The sequence below is a fragment of the Schistocerca cancellata genome, chromosome 2, assembly GCF_023864275.1.
Source record: "Schistocerca cancellata isolate TAMUIC-IGC-003103 chromosome 2, iqSchCanc2.1, whole genome shotgun sequence".
Classification (NCBI taxonomy): domain Eukaryota; kingdom Metazoa; phylum Arthropoda; class Insecta; order Orthoptera; family Acrididae; genus Schistocerca; species Schistocerca cancellata.
This window is the reverse complement of record NC_064627.1, coordinates 394,640,351-394,660,504: the sequence shown is the minus strand read 5'-3', so window position 1 is coordinate 394,660,504 and position 20,154 is coordinate 394,640,351. Positions and strand designations below refer to the sequence as shown.

The 20,154-nt window shown below is 39.9% G+C and overlaps 1 protein-coding gene across 1 annotated transcript in view; it reads left to right on the top strand.

The window, feature by feature from the left end:
* Positions 1-19,445, top strand: part of LOC126161815 (rRNA-processing protein UTP23 homolog) — a 50,768-nt gene extending 31,323 nt beyond the window's left edge. The window contains exons 4-5 of the mRNA XM_049917916.1: positions 10,406-10,555; positions 19,158-19,445. Coding sequence (XP_049773873.1) covers positions 10,406-10,555; positions 19,158-19,419 — 412 coding nt within the window. The 3' untranslated portion in view covers positions 19,420-19,445. The remainder of the gene's footprint in view (positions 1-10,405; positions 10,556-19,157) is intronic.
* The last annotated feature ends 709 nt before the right edge of the window (positions 19,446-20,154 follow it).

Sequence of the window (20,154 nt, the reverse complement as noted above, 5' to 3'; positions counted from 1 at the left end):
GAATTCTTGAAAAGGATGTAAGGGAATGGGGTAGGTAATAAGAATCTTAAGCTTTAAAAAAAAAAATCTTATGCACTTGACACATTCTACACCATAACTATTATCGTGAGATTGATCAATGAAACAACGTAACTAACTAACCACTGGCTTGTATGCGGGGGACCAGATGACAGAGCTGGTTTTGAATGGCCTCCATGTTCATCTGATCTGATGCCATGCAATTTTACCTTTGGGGGTTTACAAATGATCATGTGTATGTACCTCCACTACCAGCTGACCTACTCGACTTAAGAAACAATATTGAAGCAGTTGGTACAACAATTACTATAGACACACTGATCAAGGTTTGGGAAGAACTCGCCTGTAGGCTCAATGTGTACTGTGTGATGAGTGGTGCTCACACTGAACACTTGTAACAGAAACTGTTTGAGTTGCTCTTTCATTTGATGTATTATTTACAATTGTAAGTCGACTCTAATAAATGCTACATAGTTTTGAAACACCCTGTACATTCACATTCACAGCTCCTGATAGTTGCATGGTATATATGCTGGGGCAAAACATCTGTTTTTGAGGATACCTGGTTCATGAAACCTAGAGTAGATCGATCGTCAACAAGATGAATGCTTCTGAGTTAATGGATACAGCAAAATGTCATGGTTCAAATGCTTTGCATAGTTTGGTGGAAGGCAATTGTGAGAAATTCTACGATTGATCTACTCTAGTTTTTATGAACCAGATATTCTAAAAAAAAAAGATCTTTTGCCCCAGCATATTTGCCATGCAAGTATCGGGACGTGAGACTGAGCCTGTACTTGAAAACATGCATAATGTGGTTTCTTCTGCACTCTGAAAGGATCTTTCCATCAAACAGTAATTTATAAGTTCTGCTACTTATACACAGTTTCATCTGGATTTGTGCTCTCAGCACTAAATGGTAACCATCACTGCCACTATCTGAGACTGAATTTATAATCTTACCCTGCATGACCACACAGTTGACAAATATTAATTTTACACTGATTTTTATGAAAATCAGCGTTTCCTCATTTGTTCATCTGTCATTGGGATCATAAAACAAATTTCCAGTTTCTCATGCTTTCCAGTTATTTTTGTGTTTACTTCTAGATATGTGCCTTAAAGTTTGTTTTTATTTCCTGTTTACATATTTATGTATGATGAGGTCAGCAATCATTTTGTGATACAACAATAAATTGTAACTTCAAATACCAGCTACAGGGTGTTTCAAAAATGACCAGTATATTTGAAACGGCAATAAAAACTAAACGAGCAGCGATAGAAATACACCGTTTGTTGCAATATGCTTGGGACAACAGTAGATTTTCAGGCAGACAAACTTTCGAAATTACAGTAGTTACAATTTTCAACAACAGATGGCGATGCGGTCTGGGAAACTCTATAGTCCGATATTTTCCACATATCCACCATGCGTAGCAATAATATGGCGTAGTCTCTGAATGAAATTACCCGAAACCTTTGACAACGTGTCTGGCGGAATGGCTTCACATGCAGATGAGATGTACTGCTTCAGCTGTTCAATTGTTTCTGGATTCTGGCGGTACACCTGGTCTTTCAAGTGTCCCCACAGAAAGAAGTCACAGGGGTTCATGTCTGGCGAATAGGGAGGCCAATCCACGCCGCCTCCTGTATGTTTCAGATAGCCCAAAGCAATCACACGATCATCGAAATATTCATTCAGGAAATTAAAGACGTCGGCCGTGCGATGTGGCTGGGCACCATCTTGCATAAACCACGAGGTGTTCGCAGTGTCGTCTAAGGCAGTTTGTACCGCCACAAATTCACGAAGAATGTCCAGATAGCGTGATGCAGTAATCATTTCGGATCTGAAAAATGGGCCAATGATTCCTTTGGAAGAAATGGCGGCCCAGACCAGTACTTTTTGAGGATGCAGGGACGATGGGACTGCAACATGGGGCTTTTCGGTTCCCCATATGCGCCAGTTCTGTTTATTGACGAAGCCGTCCAGGTAAAAATAAGCTTCGTCAGTAAACCAAATGCTGCCCACATGCATATCGCCGTCATCAATCCTGTGCACTATATCGTTAGCGAATGTCTCTTGTGCAGCAATGGTAGCGGCGCTGAGGGGTTGCCGCATTTGAATTTTGTATGGATAGAGGTGTAAACTCTGGCGCATGAGACGATACGTGGACGTTGGCGTCATTTGGACCGCAGCTGCAACACGGCGAACGGAAACCCGAGGCCGCTGTTGGATCACCTGCTGCACTAGCTGCGCGTTGCCCTCTGTGGTTGCCGTACGCAGTCGCCCTACCTTTCCAGCACGTTCATCCGTCAAGTTACCAGTCCGTTGAAATTTTTCAAACAGATCCTTTATTGTATCGCTTTTCGGTCCTTTGGTTACATTAAACCTCCGTTGAAAACTTCGTCTTGTTGCAACAACACTGTGTTCTAGGCGGTGGAATTCCAACACCAGAAAAATCCTCTGTTCTAAGGAATAAACCATGTTGTCTACAGCACACTTGCACGTTGTGAACAGCACACGCTTACAGCAGAAAGACGACATACAGAATGGCGCACCCACAGACTGCATTGTCTTCTATATCTTTCACATCACTCGCAGCACCATCTGTTGTTGAAAATTGTAACTACTGTAATTTCGAAAGTTTGTCCGCCTGAAAATGTACTGTTGTCCCAAGCATATTGCAACAAACGGTGTATGTCTACCACTGCTCGTTTAGTTTTTATTGCCGTTTCAAATATACCGGTCATTTTTGAAACACCCTGTATAATCAAAACAAAAGCACACAAAATTTGCTAATTTTACAGATCAAGCTGTCTGATACTCAGCATAACTATAAGAATATAGCTTTCATATTGTAAACTGGAAAATTCATGTGAGCATACAAAATATGCAACTTGACAGCTGTGTGTAAGAGGCAGGCTATAAAGATGTTGAGTTACAGAAAAAAAAATATGTTTTAAGGTAGGAGAGAAAATTGCAGCACTAAAGCAAGTGTTCATCCAAACAGCTCTTGGCTGTGCTGGTCATTGACCTATTGGAGATGGTATGTCCTTGCCATCCTCTGATCTAAGGAGCAACCCATACAGGGACACATAATTGAATACCAGATGGAAAAAATGTAAATTTAATATTTTGTCAGCTGCCTGGTCATGCAGGGTAAATCATAAGTTTAGTCTCAGGTCATGGCAGTAACAGTTCCCACATAGTATTGAGAGCAGAAATCCAGATGACTGCATATAAGTAGCAGAACATTCCCAGTTCTAGAAATTATATAAGAAAAATAGACTGGATGTCAACAAAGGCATAATATTTATTGCTACAGAGTATTACATCAGTTCAGAGGAGAGTACTAGCAGTTCAGGAAATGAATTGAGCTTAGTGAAAGGAAGACTTATGGGTGTACAGTATTGTATCTGATTGCTTCTGTCTGTCACCTTTGTTAACTATAGAAGTGCCAGAACTCTTAAATGAAAATTATGGAGTATTAGATTAGATTAGATTAATACTAGTTCCATGGATCATGAATACGATATTTCGTAATGATGTGGAACGAGTCAAATTTTCCAATACATGACATAATTAAGTTAATTTAACAACATACTTAAGTTAATATAACAACTTTTTCATTTTTGTGGTTTTTTTTATTTTTTTAATTTATTTTTATTTTTTTTAATTTATATCTAAAAATTCCTCTATGGTGTAGAAGGAGTTGTCATTCAGAAATTCTTTTAATTTCTTCTTAAATACTTGTTGGTTATCTGTCAGACTTTTGATACTATTTGGTAAGTGACCAAAGACTTTAGTGCCAGTATAATTCACCCCTTTCTGTGCCAAAGTTAGATTTAATCTTGAATAGTGAAGATCATCCTTTCTCCTAGTATTGTAGTTATGCACACTGCTATTACTTTTGAATTGGGTTTGGTTGTTAATAACAAATTTCATAAGAGAGTATATATACTGAGAAGCTACTGTGAATATCCCTAGATCCTTAAATAAATGTCTGCAGGATGATCTTGGGTGGACTCCAGCTATTATTCTGATTACACGCTTTTGTGCAATAAATACTTTATTCCTCAGTGATGAATTACCCCAAAATATGATGCCATATGAAAGCAACGAGTGAAAATAGGTGTAGTAAGCTAATTTACTAAGATGTTTATCACCAAAATTTGCAATGACCCTTGTTGCATAAGTAGCTGAACTCAAACATTTCAGCAGATCATCAATGTGTTTCTTCCAATTTAATCTCTCATCAGTGGACACACCTAAAAATTTGGAATATTCTACCTTAGCTACATGCTTCTGATTAAGGTCTATATTTATTAATGGCGTCATACCATTCACTGTAGGGAACTGTATGTACTGTGTCTTATCAAAATTCAGTGAGAGTCCGTTTACAAGGAACCACTTAGTAATTTTCTGAAAGACAGTATTGACAATTTCATCAGTTAAGTCTTGTTTGTCAGTTGTGATTACTATACTTGTATCATCAGCAAAGAGAACTAACTTTGCCTCTTCATGAATATAGAATGGGAAGTCATTAATATATATTAAGAACAACAAAGGACCCAAGACTGACCCTTGTGGAACCCCATTCTTGATACTTCCCCAGTTTGAGGAATGTGCTGATCTTTGCATATTATGAGAACTACTTATTTCAACTTTCTGCACTCTTCCAGTTAGGTACGAATTAAACCATTTGTGCACTGTCCCACTCATGCCACATTACTTGAGCTTGTCTAGCAGAATTTCATGATTTACACAATCAAAAGCCTTTGAGAGATCACAAAAAATCCCAATGGGTGGTGTTCGGTTATTCAGATCATTCAAAATTTGATTGGTGAAAGCATATATGGCATTTTCTGTTGAAAAACCTTTCTGGAAACCAAACTGACATTTTGTTAGTACTTCATTGTTACAGATATGTGAAGCTACTCTTGAATACATTACTTTCTCAAAAATTTTGGATAAAGCTGTTAGAAGGGAGATTGGGCGGTAATTGTTGACATCAGATCTATCCCCCCTTTATATGCAAAGGTATAACAATACCATATTTCAGTCTATCAGGGAAAATGCCCTGTTCCAGAGAGGTATTACACAGGTGGCTGAGAATCTTACTTATCTGTTGAGAACAAGCTTTTAGTATTTTGCTGGAAATGCCGTCAATTCCATGTGAGTTTTTGCTTTTAAGCAAGTTTATTATTTTCCTAATTTCAGAGGGAGAAGTGGGTGAGATTTCAATTGTATCAAATTGGATAGGTATGGCCTCTTCCATTAACAGCCTAGCATCTTCTAATGAACACCTGGATCCTACTATATCCACAACATTTAGAAAATGATTATTAAAAATATTTTCAACTTCTGACTTTTTGTTCGTAAAGTTTTCATTCAATTTGATGGTAATACTGTCTTCCTGTGCTCTTGGTTGACCTGTTTCTCTTTTAATAATATTCCAAATTGTTTTAATTTTATTATCAGAGTTGCTGATTTCAGACATGATACACATACTTCTGGATTTTTTAATAACTTTTCTTAATATAACACAGTAGTTTTTATAATGTTTGATAGTTTCTGGGTCACTACTCTTTCTTGCTGTCAGATACATTTCCCTTTTCCGGTTACAAGATATTTTTATACCCTTAGTAAGCCATGGTTTGTTACAAGGTTTCTTACGAGTATATTTAACTATTTTCTTGGGGAAACAGTTTTCAAATGCATTTACAAAAATGTCATGAAATAAATTATATTTTAAATTGGCATCAGGTTCACGGTACACCTCATCCCAGTCTAACTGCTGTAGGCTTTCCCTGAAATTTGCAATTGTTAAATCGTTGACTGAACGTACTACTTTGGAGGACTGTTTAGTATTGCTGAATGGAGCTATGTCATATATTGTAACTAGCTGTGCACCATGATCAGAAAGACCATTCTCAACAGGCTGAGCATTTATCTGGTTAAACTTATCTTGGTCTATAAAGAAGTTATCTATCAGTGAGCTGCTATCCTTTACCACCCGAGTAGGAAAATCAATAATGGGTGTCAAATTGAAAGAACCGAGTAATACTTCAAGGTCATTTTTCCTATTACCCTCTTTCAGAGAATCTACATTGAAGTCCCCACAAATAATAATTTGCTTCCCCCTGTCTGACAGATAGCACAACAAGGAGTCCAAATTTTTCAGAAATAGATGAAAATTTCCTGATGGGGACCTATATACAGTTACAATTATAAATGTGCCTTTATTTAATTTAAGCTCACAGGCACATGCTTCTATATGTTTCTCTACACAAAACTTTTTTGTTTCTATACTTTTTGCACAATGATAACTTTTGACATATATGGCAACTCCTTCTTTCTCCATATTTTCTCTCATTACATGTGCAGAGAGCTTATATCCACTTACATTTACCTTATCCATATCAGTAACAATGTGATGCTCAGACAGGCATAGTATATCTATTTCATCCTGAACTTCTAAATCTTCTAAACAAACCAGAAGCTCATCTATTTTATTCTTTAAACTCCCAATATTTTGATGAAATATACTTACATTATTTTTAATTATACTTTTATGAGAACCTTTCCTTATTCTAACATTTGCAGTACTCTCCTGTCTGAGTTTCTCATTGTGCTTAGGCCTAGTTGCTATACCAGTGGTCACATGGTGTTCAGAGAGGCAGATTATGTCAACTGGGTTGGGTGACTTTAATTCATCAATACAATTACCTAGGACTGAGATACAACTTGGTGGAGATAAAATTTCTGGTGATTGGTGAAAATTTATAATTGACAGCTGTGATTGGTGATCCAATGTGCTAGAATTGTGCTGTTTAATTTCTTTCCTAAACTGAAGATTTGTTTCAATTCTGACCTCTCGTAGAACTTGACATCTTTCTGTCTTACCTATCCTAAAAAAGGTGCTGCTCCAACACCTGTAACCACTGGTATTTTACCATTCATGGCAGTGCCTCCCCCCCTTAAATTTCCTGCTATTACCCCAGCCAGTTTCCCCTTCCCTTTCCTGTTGAGATGTAGGCCGTGCCTGGTATAGTCCCACCTACTGAGAGAATCAACAGGAACCACACCAATATGAGTCCCCGCACCCGACCCAAGTAGCCGTTCCAACTCCAAATTAACTCTCCCAACAGAAGAGTTCAAATGAGGCCGGTCATGGCATCTCAGGACAGATACAAACTCAACATTGGTGTGTCTTGATGCCGACGCAATCTTTACCAGGTCACACTCTATACTGTACTCAGGATCTCTGTCGATGCTGTTCCCTGGCCCTCCCACAATAACCATGGTGTCTTCCCTGGTAAATCCTTTACAGAGTGAACCTAAATCCTCTGTCACCTGATCTAGACTAGCACTTGGTTTGAAAAAATTTGTGACCTGGTATTCTGGTCCTAATTCCTCCTGCAGAAGTTGGCCTACACCTCTGGCATGAGAACTGCCTAACAACAAAACTTTCTTCCTTTTCAATGGCTTTCCTACATTCTTTTTCAATTTCCTATTGAAAGTTTGTTGTGTCCTGTCTACACCTACCTCTGCTTGAGGCTCATCAGTTTCTAACTGAAGCAACAGGTCAAACTTATTTTTGACATTCACCACAAAACTGTCAGGCTTAGTTCTAGGCCTGTTCCTTCTGCTACCTGTTGCCACTTCCCACCTCTCTTTGCCCTTCTCCCTCCTTAACCTGTCCAGATCTTCCCTAGCCTGATCTAGCTCACCCTGAAGGGCAGCAATTTTCCCCTCCTGTTCCACTATCTTCCTATCTCTGCTGCAAATCCTACATAACCACTGATGAGCCTGATCCATTTTCCCGACACCCACGCCACTGCAGTCCCCCCAGTGAAAAAAACTACTTCATCCATCACACCAAATCCCGGAATTTATCAACAAAAATATTCATTGTTTCAAAATATAATATGCATAGATAAAAAGTCTAGTAACCAGTGGCAGCAGGAGAAAACACATGAAGTATCAGGAAATGCTCAAGCCTTCAGAGCCAGTGAGGGGTTGAAGGGAAAGGAAGAGGGATGAAGGAAAATGACTGATGAGATTTAATGAAATGCGAAGAGTTATGGAAAATTTGATTTGCCCAGACCCCAGTGTCAGGGGAGACTTACTGCATGGGATAAGAAAGAAATACTGCTTGTTAGTGGCTGCATTGGATGAGATCTGAAAACTTGAGAACTTAAAGATGGAAGATTGAGAAGTAAGCAACAAGATATCACTGAAAAAACCACGTGAAAGAGCCAATAAGGGTGAAAAGTTTAGTTTATTGTACATGGTATACAGTTGGAGAGGAGGGGGGGGAGGGGGAGTTGACAGGTCAGAAAATAAAAAAGATATAGAAAAAGAAGTGGGAGTGAAGAACAGGAATAGTTACAGAAAAGAAAAGCTGAACCCACAGAAATTAATGTAAATTTAGGTCAGGCGGATGGTAAGAACAAAACACATGTTGTAACATGTGTTCCCACCTGCAGAGTTTGAGGGAATGCTATCAGTAGGGACAATGCAGTTGGCACATGTGATGAAGCAGGTACCAAAGTCATGATTGCCATTGTGTAGAATGTGCTCTGCAACATGATATTGTGTGTTGCCAGTATGCACCCAACTATCTATGCCCATTCATCGTAGCTGATAACTTTGTGGTAGTCATGCCAATGTAGAAGGCCAAATATTCTTTACATAACAGCTGGTACATAGCATTTCATTTCAAAGCTGGCTCTCCCATTGATAGTGTCAGTCACAGAGCTGGTGTAGGTGATGATGGTAGGATGGTGGATTAGACAAATCTTATAGTGGGGACAGTCACAAGAATAGGAGTCATAGGACAGGGAAATGGGTGCCATGAAGGTTGACCAGGATACTGCAGAGATTTGGGAGGGGGATGGGGGGGCCGACAAAAAGCTATTATAAGTGGGGTGGTCAGAATATCAGACAAAATGGATCTCATTTCAGTTTCAGGGCATGATTTTAGAAGTCATAGCCCTGTTGAAGTTGCTGATTAATACATTCAAGACCAGGGTAGTACTTAGTGATAAAATACGTGCTCTTAAGATGTTTTCTTGGAAGACTCAACAGTACTAGGAGTGGATGTGATGGTCGGCAATCCTGGTTCAACAGTTTCTTGTCCTATTAGCACATTTCTTTAGAGTGCCACATTTTTCCAGGATTTCCCAAAAGCTTGTTTTCCGCTTCACAACATTCTTGTAAAGAATTTTGTGCTAGACATTCATTTTAATTAAATTCACTTTTTATTCAAAGATAAAAAATTTGATGTAGCCACTGTTAAATTTAAGTCAATGAAAACTATCTACAGCATAGTCTCACACTTGACACAACTAGAGCAGAATATATGTGACAACAATATCGCCAGATTCCTTTCCACATTTCCATTCATTAGATACAGTTTTCACATTGTGAGATCCCTCTTAATTCCTACTATTTGTGTCTAATTCCTGTGAGCTAAGAATTTTTCAGACAATATATTTGTTTCATCATATTCTTACCATCAAGGTGGAAGGAGATGTCAAATTGTTTTCATCACACAGTTACAAAAAAATTTGATTTTGTCTTATTTTTGTATCTCTCATGTACTACGAGGGCATGATGAAAATTAATGCCTCAAATTTTTTATGGGAAAACTCTTAAAGCTATTTAAATTAAATGAACTTTATTAAAATGCTTCATCTTTATTCTTCGTGTCTACACATTTATTTCTCAACAGAGTCACCCTGGTGATGAACACATTTCTCCCAACATGAAACCAGTTTGTTGATACCATCACTGTAGAATGTTTTCTTTGTTGACATAGCCACAGACTCACCTCTGCTTGCACTGCTTCATTGTTATCAAAGTGAAGTTGTAAAGATGTTCTTTAAGTTATAGAAACAGATGAAAATTGGATGGGGCAAAGTCAGGACTGTATGGACAGTGATCGATGACGGTGAACCCTAGGTGTAGGTCTTTTCAGATGTTGCAGTGCTCATGTGTGGTCTGGCATTGTATGCCGAAGGAAAGAGTGCTCCTTGTGTGGACAAATGTTTTCTATGGTTATGAAATTAATTACAGATTGCAGTTTCTCACACACTGACATAGTTTTGTTACACATCTCAATGCTACATGCTACAATTCGGAGGCCTCTTGCAGCAGAGGGTTGGCACTTGCATCAGTGAGAGTGGGAAAATTAACTGAGTAATATGCCTGACATGTAATACCTCAAATGATATTGAGAACAGAATAAAAAAATCGGAGGCATTACTTTTCAACTTGCTCTCATATGAATGGGATTGCAACAACAGAATTTTTCCAAATTTCATTCCAAAAACTACTTTTGTAGATGTAGCTCACAAGTATAATTTTGTTCCATTTCAGGTATATGATAGCTACACAGGATAGAGAGTTGCAAGAAGTAGCTAGAAGAATTCCAGGAACCCCACTCATTTACTTGCACCAAAAGACTCCAACTTTGGAACAACCTTCTAAAGTATCTAGTCAAGTTGCAGAAATTAATTCCAAGACAAGGTATGTGAGTGAGCATCATTAAACTAGTAATAATATATTTTCATAACAAATTTTTCCGATGTAACAAAACATGACTTCACTGAAGATTACAGAGAGACATTCACTGATCCAGATACCATGTACTTACATCAGAAGGTAGTTAACCTTCCACCAGTTAAAACTATTTACAGATCAAAAAAGTAAATAATGTGAAACTCATTAACCAGTTTCGCCCTTAACAGTTATTACTTTCTAGAATGCAATGATTGCTTTGAATGTGCCAAATTATATGCCACTACACACTACAATCATGGTTGCCGCCAACAAGCAGTGTAGTTCTTAATTTCGTTCCTCATAATCAATGTTTTTAGAAAGTTCACAACTGTGTCATTGATTTAAACAATAAAATACTGCACCAGTTACTTTTTCATACATAGCTTGACATGTTCCGAAAATTTATTCTTATTATCAAGTGCAAACATTTACATTGGTATTCTAAGTGATGTTTGCGTGTTTGTTGTTGTGGCCTCCTTGCCCTTCAGTCATTTTTTTGTGGTTTTAAGGCACTGTCCTCCTCCATTGTGCAGAAATTCACACACACACAAATCATCTCTCACTTACAGACTTTGACCGAGCGAGGTGGTGCAGTGGTTGGCACACTGGACTTGCATTTGGGAGGACGACAGTTCAATCCCACGTCCGGCCATCCTTATTTAATATTTCTGTGATTTCCCTAAATCGCTCCAGGCAAATGCCAGGATGGTTCCTTTGGAAGGGCACGGCCGACTTCCTTCGCCATCCTTGATGACCTCATTGTTTGCCCTCTTCCCACCCAAACCCAAACTTACAGACTTGTTTTGAGAATTTATTCTCATTATCAAGTGTGGTGTGAGTCATGGTGTGATAACAAGAGTCAAGTCCCTAAACACATCATGCTGGTGCAGTGTTTTATTATTTAAGTTATTACAATTTAATTAAGTATTAATTTGTTTACAGTTCCCTTTCAACTTTGAGCTATTGCTATTTTTCACTGTTCTAGTGGCTAGCTCCATGGAACTGCTAGAAGCTGTGTGCAGCCTAGCCTTAAAGCTTTGTATGGGGTGGGAGAGTGGTAGCTGAGGTTGCTATTGAAATATAGTTTACCTCAATGCTACTTAAACACATACCTCTAAAATTCATATTCTGTCTTGAATAAGTTCTTTCTTGAACTTTGTTTTAGGACACTGTTGTGGATTCATGTCAGATCCATGATTAACCAGACGTTTGAGGAGGTCATTAATCTCAGATTCCTTATAACTTTTTTCAGCTCTAAAATAATGTAGCAGCATAATTAATGAAATTGTTTAATGGTAATCCATTGATATGTATGCAGTTGTTTGAATACCACAATTTTCTGATTGTTAAGAAGAAGTGGAGGATGACAGATATCTTGGTTGTACACCTGTGGCTGCAAGAAGAAACAAAAACATCCAGAATTTAACTGTACACAAAACCCACATGTAAGATTTCAAATGAAATGAGACAATTTTGATAGACAATGAGAATCCAGAAAATTCTGTAAAAAAGTAGTCATATTAAACCTCATACAGCAACAAGAAATAACTAATAATGCATTTGATCTGGCATGGGGAATGTTTTTAAAAAAGACCACAACTTACTTCAAAGTGTCATCACATGTCATGAAACATGGGATTTTGAATCAAAATCACTTTTGATGGATTGAAAAACCTCATATTCTCCGTCATGAGATCATGCTAATGCATAGTGCCCTTTCTCTTGGAACAGTTGTTATTGTACAAAAACATTTCAGTGCGAGAATGCTTTCCCTAATTCCAAGACTTTACCTGAGTGACTCATCTGCCTCCTGAAATGAAAAGAGCTCTGAAGGGAATAAATTTTCAGCCTGTAGAAGAGATGGAACCATAGCTATCAGCAAAAGAAAGGGGGTTGGTGGGGAAGCTCACTTTCTCCCCCCAATTGGAATTTGAATACAGGTTTTTCAATCATTACAGAATCCATGTGTATTTATAGAAATAATTGTCTGAGATTATACTAAACAGCATACTTAATACTATCAGCTGCTACAGGAAATAGCGTGGAATTAGTAATCACTATGTAATGTGTTTGCCTATTTCTTAGGCTGTTCAAGAGATATTATACTGTTTCCATGCATAGGGATGTTTCATCACTATTCTGTGTACAGGGTGGAGGTGAATACTGCCGAATAGAGTCCCCAGTCTTTTCTCTGTTCCTTCCTTGTACAGTCCTTAATGAGCTGCAGAAAGAGGCTATTCCCACACTGTAGCACAAGGATTCCAGTGTCAATTCCCAGCATAAAATAAACACAGCTGTAGTAAACCGCCCCTCATCTATCCTTAATTCCCACAAGCATATCCTTCTATCCTTCCTGCTCAACTTAATCATAGAAGTATTTTGCCATTTTTATAGAAAAGAAAGAAGGAATCTATGGAGTGTGTGATCGCCACAGATGGCAATTCATGCTCTGCAATGTGCTCCAGTGCTGGCCACAAGTTTAGTCAGGAGTTTTTGGGGTAGAGTGATCCGTTCCTTCACCAGCGTGGTTGACAACTGCTGCATGTTGTTGGTGCATGTGAACATGCTGCAATAGTCTTTCCAATGTATCCTACACATGCTTGATGAGATTGAAGTTGGCAAAATGGACAGGTCAGTCCATTCACCAAATATCCTCTCATCCAAGAGTCCCTCCACTTGCGCTGTTTGATACATTCGTACATTTTTATTATCTGTAAAAATGAAGTCACATCCAAATGCACCCCTGAAGAGAAGCTCATAGGGGAGGAGTACAGTGTTATAATAATGTTGAATGGTGAGACTTGGAGCTCAGTTTTCACAGGCAACAGTATGTCTCCCCACAACATAACATCTGGACCACCAAAACCATCATGACCCCACTTCTCACGAGTCCAGTCCCTATGCTCTTGTCACAGTTTCAAATGATGCCGTTGATGTGCAGGTACTAATGGAACACAGCATGCTGGTCATCGGGCAAAGCAATCACCCCCATGCAGTCGCTATGTCACTGTAGAGTGTGAGAATGCATGTCTTACAGTCATGTTAAATGTGCTTTCAATTGCACCTGATGATTGACGTGGGTCTTGTCTTGCCTGTTGCACAATGTAGCAGTCATCTGCTACTGTAGTTGACCAAGAACAGTTACCTCCTCTCCTTCAGACAGCATTGCATGTGAAACAATGCTGTGAGCAGTACCAAACCCCTGGGCTATACTCATCCACTTCGTTCGTCTTCCAGTTTGCCGATAATTCTTTCCCGTGTGAAGTAATCCAAATATTGTCTCTGGGCCATGTTGTAATGAAGCCCACTATCAAAGTGCACCATAAATGCTCAATAATTGACGCACACTATGTTTTTCTTTTCCTTCAACTTCCTCATGTTGCAGAGCCAGCCCCATTTGGTGCTACTGTCACAGTGATCTCATACCATGTGACGTGCAGCTTTTAGTGCACAACTGGGAGACCTCTAGCAGCATGCTCCCACACTGTTATTAATTTCCACTAAGTGGTTAATATGTTATGTTACTTTATCTGTCTAGCCATTAAGTTTTTCAGAACAGTATATTAATAGTATAAAAAGAGCTACCGGCTCTTTCTGGTCACCATGACCAACTTTATCCTCACCCACAATTACTTCTCCGTTGAAAACATCACCTTCAAACAAACTCAGGATATGACATTGGGCACCCGCATGGCACAGTCCTGTGCCGACCTATTCAAGGGCCATATATAGGAATCCTTTCTAACAGCCCAGAATCCCAAACCTGTTTTAGATTCATTGATCACACCTTCTTGGTCTGGATTGAGGGTGAGGACACCATATGCACATTCCTCCATAACCTCAACACCTTCTCTCTCATACACTTCACCTGGTCATCCTCAACCCAACAAGCCGCCTTCCTTGATGTTGACCTCCACCTCCAAGATGGCTACATCAGTACCTCTGTCCACATAAAGGGTACAAAACACCAGCAATACCTCCATTTCGACAGCTGCCACCCATTACATACCAAGAAGTCCTTCCACATAGCCTACACACCCATGGCCATCACATCTGTAGTGACGAGCAGTCCCTCTCAAAATATACCAAGAGTGTCACTGAGATCTTCACAGACTGTAATTACCCTCCCAACCTTGTACAGAAACAGATATCCTGTGCCTTATCTCTCCAGTCACCCACCACCTCCCAAGATCTCACTTTTCAGCCATAGAGGAGCATTGCCCTTGTAACCCATTACCACCCAAGACTGGAGCTACTGAAACAGTCTCCACAAAAGTTTCAACTACCTTATGTTGTGCCCTGAGATGAGGAATGTTCTACTCACTGTTATTCCACTGCCCACCAAACCTACACAATATTCTTATCCATTCCTACACAATCATTGCTCCCAACCTCATGCTTCATGGCTCACATCCCTGTAACAGAATTAGATGGAAGACCTGTCTCATAAATCCTTGCACCACTCCAGTCCCTCACAAGCATCACCTATCCCATCACAGGTGGACCTACCTGTGAAACCAGCTGTTTCAACAACTGTGCTGCATTCCGTGTGGGCATAACAACCAACAAGCTGTCTGTTCACATGAATGGCCACTGACAAATTCTGGCCGAGAAGTAGCTGGATCACACAGTTGCTTAGCAGCTGCACAACACAACATTCTTCATTTTAATGACTGCTTCACAGCCTTTGCCATCTGGATCCTTCCTACCAACACCAGCTTTTCTGAATTTCGCGGGTGGGAACTCTCCATGCAATATATCCTATGTTCCTGTAACCCACCTGGCCTCAACCTTCGTTAGTCATTGTCCTTTGCCCACCTATCCCCTTCCTTGTTCCCATTCCAGCACTACACAGCCCTGTATTCCACCAGTGGAGCCACAGTCTTTTTACTGCTCTCCTATTCCACGCCTCCCTCCCCACCCTCTTTCTCCCCTGCTCTCCATCTAACCTCCCAACCACACCTAGCTGCCCCACCCCCTCTCCACCTCGTCCTTGCATGCTCCCACTAGCAACACTTCATGATCTCCCATTCTCACCCTGCTATCCCTCCCCCTCCTCACCTCAGCCTCCTCCTTACCCCCACCTGGTTGCCTTTCCCATCGTGCGCTGTTGCTCACTGTCTGGCTTCAGTGCCAGAGACTGTGGTCCTGTGTGTTCGAGTTGTGTGTGTGTGTGTGTGTGTGTGTGTGTGTGTGTGTGTGTGTGTGTGTGTGTCGTCTATTTTTGCAGCATTATACCATCAATCACCTCCACCCTGCTATCCGTCTCCTTTCTTGCCCCAGCCTTCTCCTTACCACCACCACCACCACCACCACCACCACCACCACCCAAATTACTTGTCCCATCATGTGCAGCTGCTTGCAGTCTGGCATTGGAGACAGTGGCCATGTGTGTGAGCTACATTTGTGTGAATGTGTGTGCATGTATGTTGTCTAATTTGGATGAAGACATTTTAGCCGGAAGCTTACTGTAACAGTATTTTTGTTGTGCCTATCTGTGACTCAGCATCTCCTCTGTATGGAGAGTAGCAATCTATCATTTTCATAATAGTGTCATTATTCCATCTTGGATTGTCCACTGTTTACTTTTCATATACTACTGAAAAATGCTTATTCTTTTCCTTGTTAAATCAATCTATGTTTTGAGTAGAAAGCCTTTGAAGTAAAATGGATTTGGGTGTGCCATGACAAATTTTATTCTTGGGGCTAGAGGACACACACACACACACACACACACACACACACACACACACACACACACACACACACACAAGCAAGCACACAAGCAAACTTGTACCGTTACATTGTGCTGGCTGGATACACAAAGACAAGGTAGTGTATGGCAAGTGGACTTTGAGTCAGGTAAGGTGGGTAGAGGGGGTAGGTTGCTAGCAGTTTGGAGGAAGGCAGCAGGTTTGCTGGCTAGGAATGTGGAAGGCACAAGTGGCAGGTGCACAGGCTATGCATGTGATGAAGGGGTACCCAGGCAAAGGAAAGGAAAGTTGTTGGGTGGAAGGTGAACACAGATGCCCAGGGATGGTTAAGGGAGTGGGCATGTTACAAGAATAACTCCCATCAGCTTTGAGCACCCAGTGGCACAACATGCAGCTGGCACATTATGCTAGATTTCAATGGCAATGTTACAACCAGGACTATCTGGATGCTTCTGTCCACCACCAGCTCTTCTGAACTACTGAAACCCTGTTACCACACCCTCCACCCAACAGTTTGCCCCTTTCCGCTGTCCTGTCAACCCTTCCTTATTCATGTCACCTCCATTGTGCACCGCACCCCACTGGCTCCAGTACCCGTGTGTCATATTGCTAGCCTGTGCACCTGCCTCCCATCCCTCCTGGATTCCCAGCCAGCAAATGTGCTGCCTCCATCGAAGCTGCTGGCTGTCCACCCCAACCCCACTTCCTTCATCCCACCTCTCTCTCCCTCAACCCACCCTACCCTATACAACCCCTACCACACCGCATTCCACCTGCCGTATGCTATCACAGCATTGTACATCCAACCAGCACAGTGTAGGGGCACGTGTGTGTGTGTGTGGGGGGGGGGGGGGGGGGGGGGGCTTGCATGTATTTGTACAATAGCTTGACAAAGGATTTATTCTGAAAACGAGCAAGTTTTCTTTCTGTCTTTCACCTACTCAATGTTTCTACTACTCAGGAAGTGGTAATGTTTAGTCCTAAATTATTTACAAACTTAAATAATGAGTTATATAAAAATGGCAAACTTCTACTGGTGCCCATAGGTGTAACAGGCTTGTTGAAAGGGATGACAGATGAGGACCTGTAACATTAGTTTCAACAGTGGAAGACACATGCAAAAGTGTAGAGGCAGAAAGAGATGAATGAAAGTGGAGACTATACTTCGTAGAACAGCCTTTCAGTTGTCTTGTTGAGGCTACATGGATCCTAAGTTTGTCATCTTACCAGCAAAAAATAATTGGCAGTAGTGGGGAGCAAACATAGATTCTCAGTGCAACTATCAGACAAGCTGACAACTCAGCTGGACAGGTGGGCACAACTGAATATTATGTGTACTACATCGAAGATACCAGTGCAAGTGGTATATAAAAGCTCTCAGCAAAATAATTTTGCCTGATTAATCACTCATGTTGCTTGTTTGTCAAATGAGTGAAAGCTTTGCGTGCACACGTGTGTGTGTGTGTGTGTGTGTGTGTGTGTGTGTTTTGTCTGATTTCTGATGAACTTTTTGGCCAAAAGCTTATTTGCGTAACAGTCTTTTTGTTGTGCCTATCTGAGACTCACTGTCTCCATATATGGTGAGAGGCAATCTATTCCTTCATAATGCTGAAAATAACATCCATTTGTTTTTATAAATTTGCACTGAGGAATAGTAAAATACTAATGAAGGCAGCACGCTGCATTAATAATCGGTAAGAGTAGAACTTAAATCCTTCTCCATTTATACAAAGTTGTGTTTTGGTGGGCTTCCTTCAGTGAGGCCACAGTTGATTTCCTTCCCCATGCTTGTCCAAATGATGTACTGCTCTGTAATATCTTTACTGTTGATGACATATTATGCTCCTAACTTTTCTTCCTCATTACAGACAAAGCTGTCACTACATCATCATCATATTTTTCATCTTTTGATTTTAACTTCTTTTCCATTGTTTTGTGCTGCAGAACTGAAAATGAAAATATATTTTTGAAGCAATACATACTAGAGTGGTAATGCATTGTATGAAGTGAATTAATACATTAATAGTCTGCTTCCTGTTTTCACTATGTAGAACATTGTTTGAAAGAAACTTTATAATGTTCAGAATACATGAGAATCAATAACACTATGCTGATTCACAAAAATACAAGTCACATATAAGTAAATGAGACAGGTGAATACTGAATGCTGTCAATTTTTGTAATTAATATTAGCCACCTGACAGAGTGAACAGCAAAGCAGCTAATTATCTCCAAGAAATCCCAATAAGGCAAAATTGTTGTAGACATCTGGTTTCTTTTCAAATTACGTAATCAAAATGCTTGTTGACAATTTTGGCGTCAGTTCAAGGAGACTGAAAATAACGTTCTTCATTGTAACACAAATTGTACCCCCTCCCCCTGCAATGTAAGCAGCATTTGGTATGACCATGTTTTATTATGCAATAAAAACACTCACATTAATTTACTATAAATGCATAAAAACAGTATCAATTAGATACCTTCCCTTGAGTTATTAGGAACAAATTATTGAAACTTCCTTGTTTTATGCCTTCTATGGCTGCATGAGGCAGTCTGGCATTTTTTGGTAGGTTGCTATTGTCGTGTAATAAAAGAGTGTCTGTGACATCTCATGAATTGCATTGTTTTATGGAGAGATCTATTTATCTGATGAAATCTCTTGGGCTTTCATCCGAGTGGCTGCATTGAAATTCTGAAATGTTTTAATGAGTTTCACTCTCATTATCTTCATCAGACGGTGGTGAGAGTGACACTAATCAAAATTTCATGAAATTTCAACACCAGTAAAGTCTACTTTCACATATCTATTTATCTGTTTTTACTGTTATTTATCATTTTCTGTATTCTGTTTGCAGGTTTCTAATTGGGCAGAAAGATGAAGTAGTGTTGTCAGATCTGAAGAAAAGAAAACTGGATGAACCCGAATCTGCACCACAGAAAAAGAAACGTAAGAAAGGAGGACCTAATCCCCTGTCTTGTAAAAAGAAGAAGAAAAAGCCTTCCATAGCTACACAGAAACCATCCACCTCAGAAAACAAACCAAAAAGAAAGAGAAACAGAGTGAAAATACCAAAACATATAAAAGAAATGTTGTTACAGACATCAGTACAATCATAAGATATTAAAAAACTATTTATATATTATTTCCTTCATATTTTATCCCATGCTCAATGCCCACATTCTTTCAGAGTTACCAGCTTTGTAGTGCATACTAGAGTAAGTAAATAGTGTGATTTATTCCATCATCCTGCAAAGAAAATAAATTTGGATTTGGTGATTGATAAGAACATGGGGATGGGGTGGTTGAACTTACTGTGGGAATGTATCCATGGCAATTAGTTGGTTATGATGTAGTGCACTTCATATATAATCTGTAATGCTGATGGATGTGTGTGCATCAGCTTTACCTGTTAAATAATTTCTGGTTGCCATTCTTCAAGTGGATTACTTCTGTGGCCCTGCTATACAGTCCCATAAGACTCTGACATGTGACTTCTTCACGTTCTGCAGTGAAGCAGGTGCTGGAAGAGAGGTTCAATCTGTCCAAGCTACTAAATGACATAAACTAGTTTTAATAACTCCTCTGTATTATACCAGCAACACTTTTCATGCACATTACACTACACAACATAACCGTCTGATACTTTCCATCACTAATATTCGTTTGGTCCATCATTCACACTCTTTCCAGTGCTCCTTTCTTTATGACCTCCTGGGCACCACCGAGCTGTGACGCCAAAGAATAAGCTGGCCTCTGCAGCAGGTGGAGATATGCACTCATTGTCACACTCCCGTTTTCATTCAGTGCGTATATGTAAAAGAAGAGCATGCACCATGGGATGTTCTACTCTT